At 64.6% G+C, this 271-nt stretch overlaps 1 protein-coding gene across 1 annotated transcript in view; it reads right to left on the bottom strand.

The window, feature by feature from the left end:
• The window catches only part of PVRL1 (poliovirus receptor-related 1 (herpesvirus entry mediator C)), a gene marked incomplete at its 5' end in the record, with an annotated part of 15228 nt that overhangs the window by 197 nt on the left and 14760 nt on the right, over positions 1–271 (bottom strand). Inside the window, one exon of the mRNA XM_010181343.1 lies at positions 6–271. Coding sequence (XP_010179645.1) covers positions 6–271 — 266 coding nt within the window. The remainder of the gene's footprint in view (positions 1–5) is intronic.

Below are 271 nucleotides of genomic sequence, written 5' to 3'. Positions count from 1 at the left end.
CCCGCGTCCTCGTCCGCGTCTTCGTAGGTGCTGCCGCCGAGCGGGCCCGGCTTCTTCTCGTCGTCCGAGTCGTCGGGGTACTGGAGGTTTTGGGCCATGGGAGGGTGATGCTGCGGGATGCCGGCCTTGCTGTAGCCATTGCCGTACACGTGCTTCTTTGTGCTGTAGTCACCCTTGAAGGTGTGACGCCGGCGCCGGAGTACCACAAAGAGCACCACGGCCACCACCAGGACCAGCGAGACTCCTCCCACTATGCCCCCAATCACCGGTG

The sequence above is a fragment of the Mesitornis unicolor genome, unplaced genomic scaffold (genome assembly GCF_000695765.1).
Source record: "Mesitornis unicolor isolate BGI_N332 unplaced genomic scaffold, ASM69576v1 scaffold9703, whole genome shotgun sequence".
Classification (NCBI taxonomy): Eukaryota; Metazoa; Chordata; class Aves; order Mesitornithiformes; family Mesitornithidae; genus Mesitornis; species Mesitornis unicolor.
Note: the sequence above shows the minus strand (reverse complement) of the source record. Positions and strands in the feature narration are given on the sequence as shown.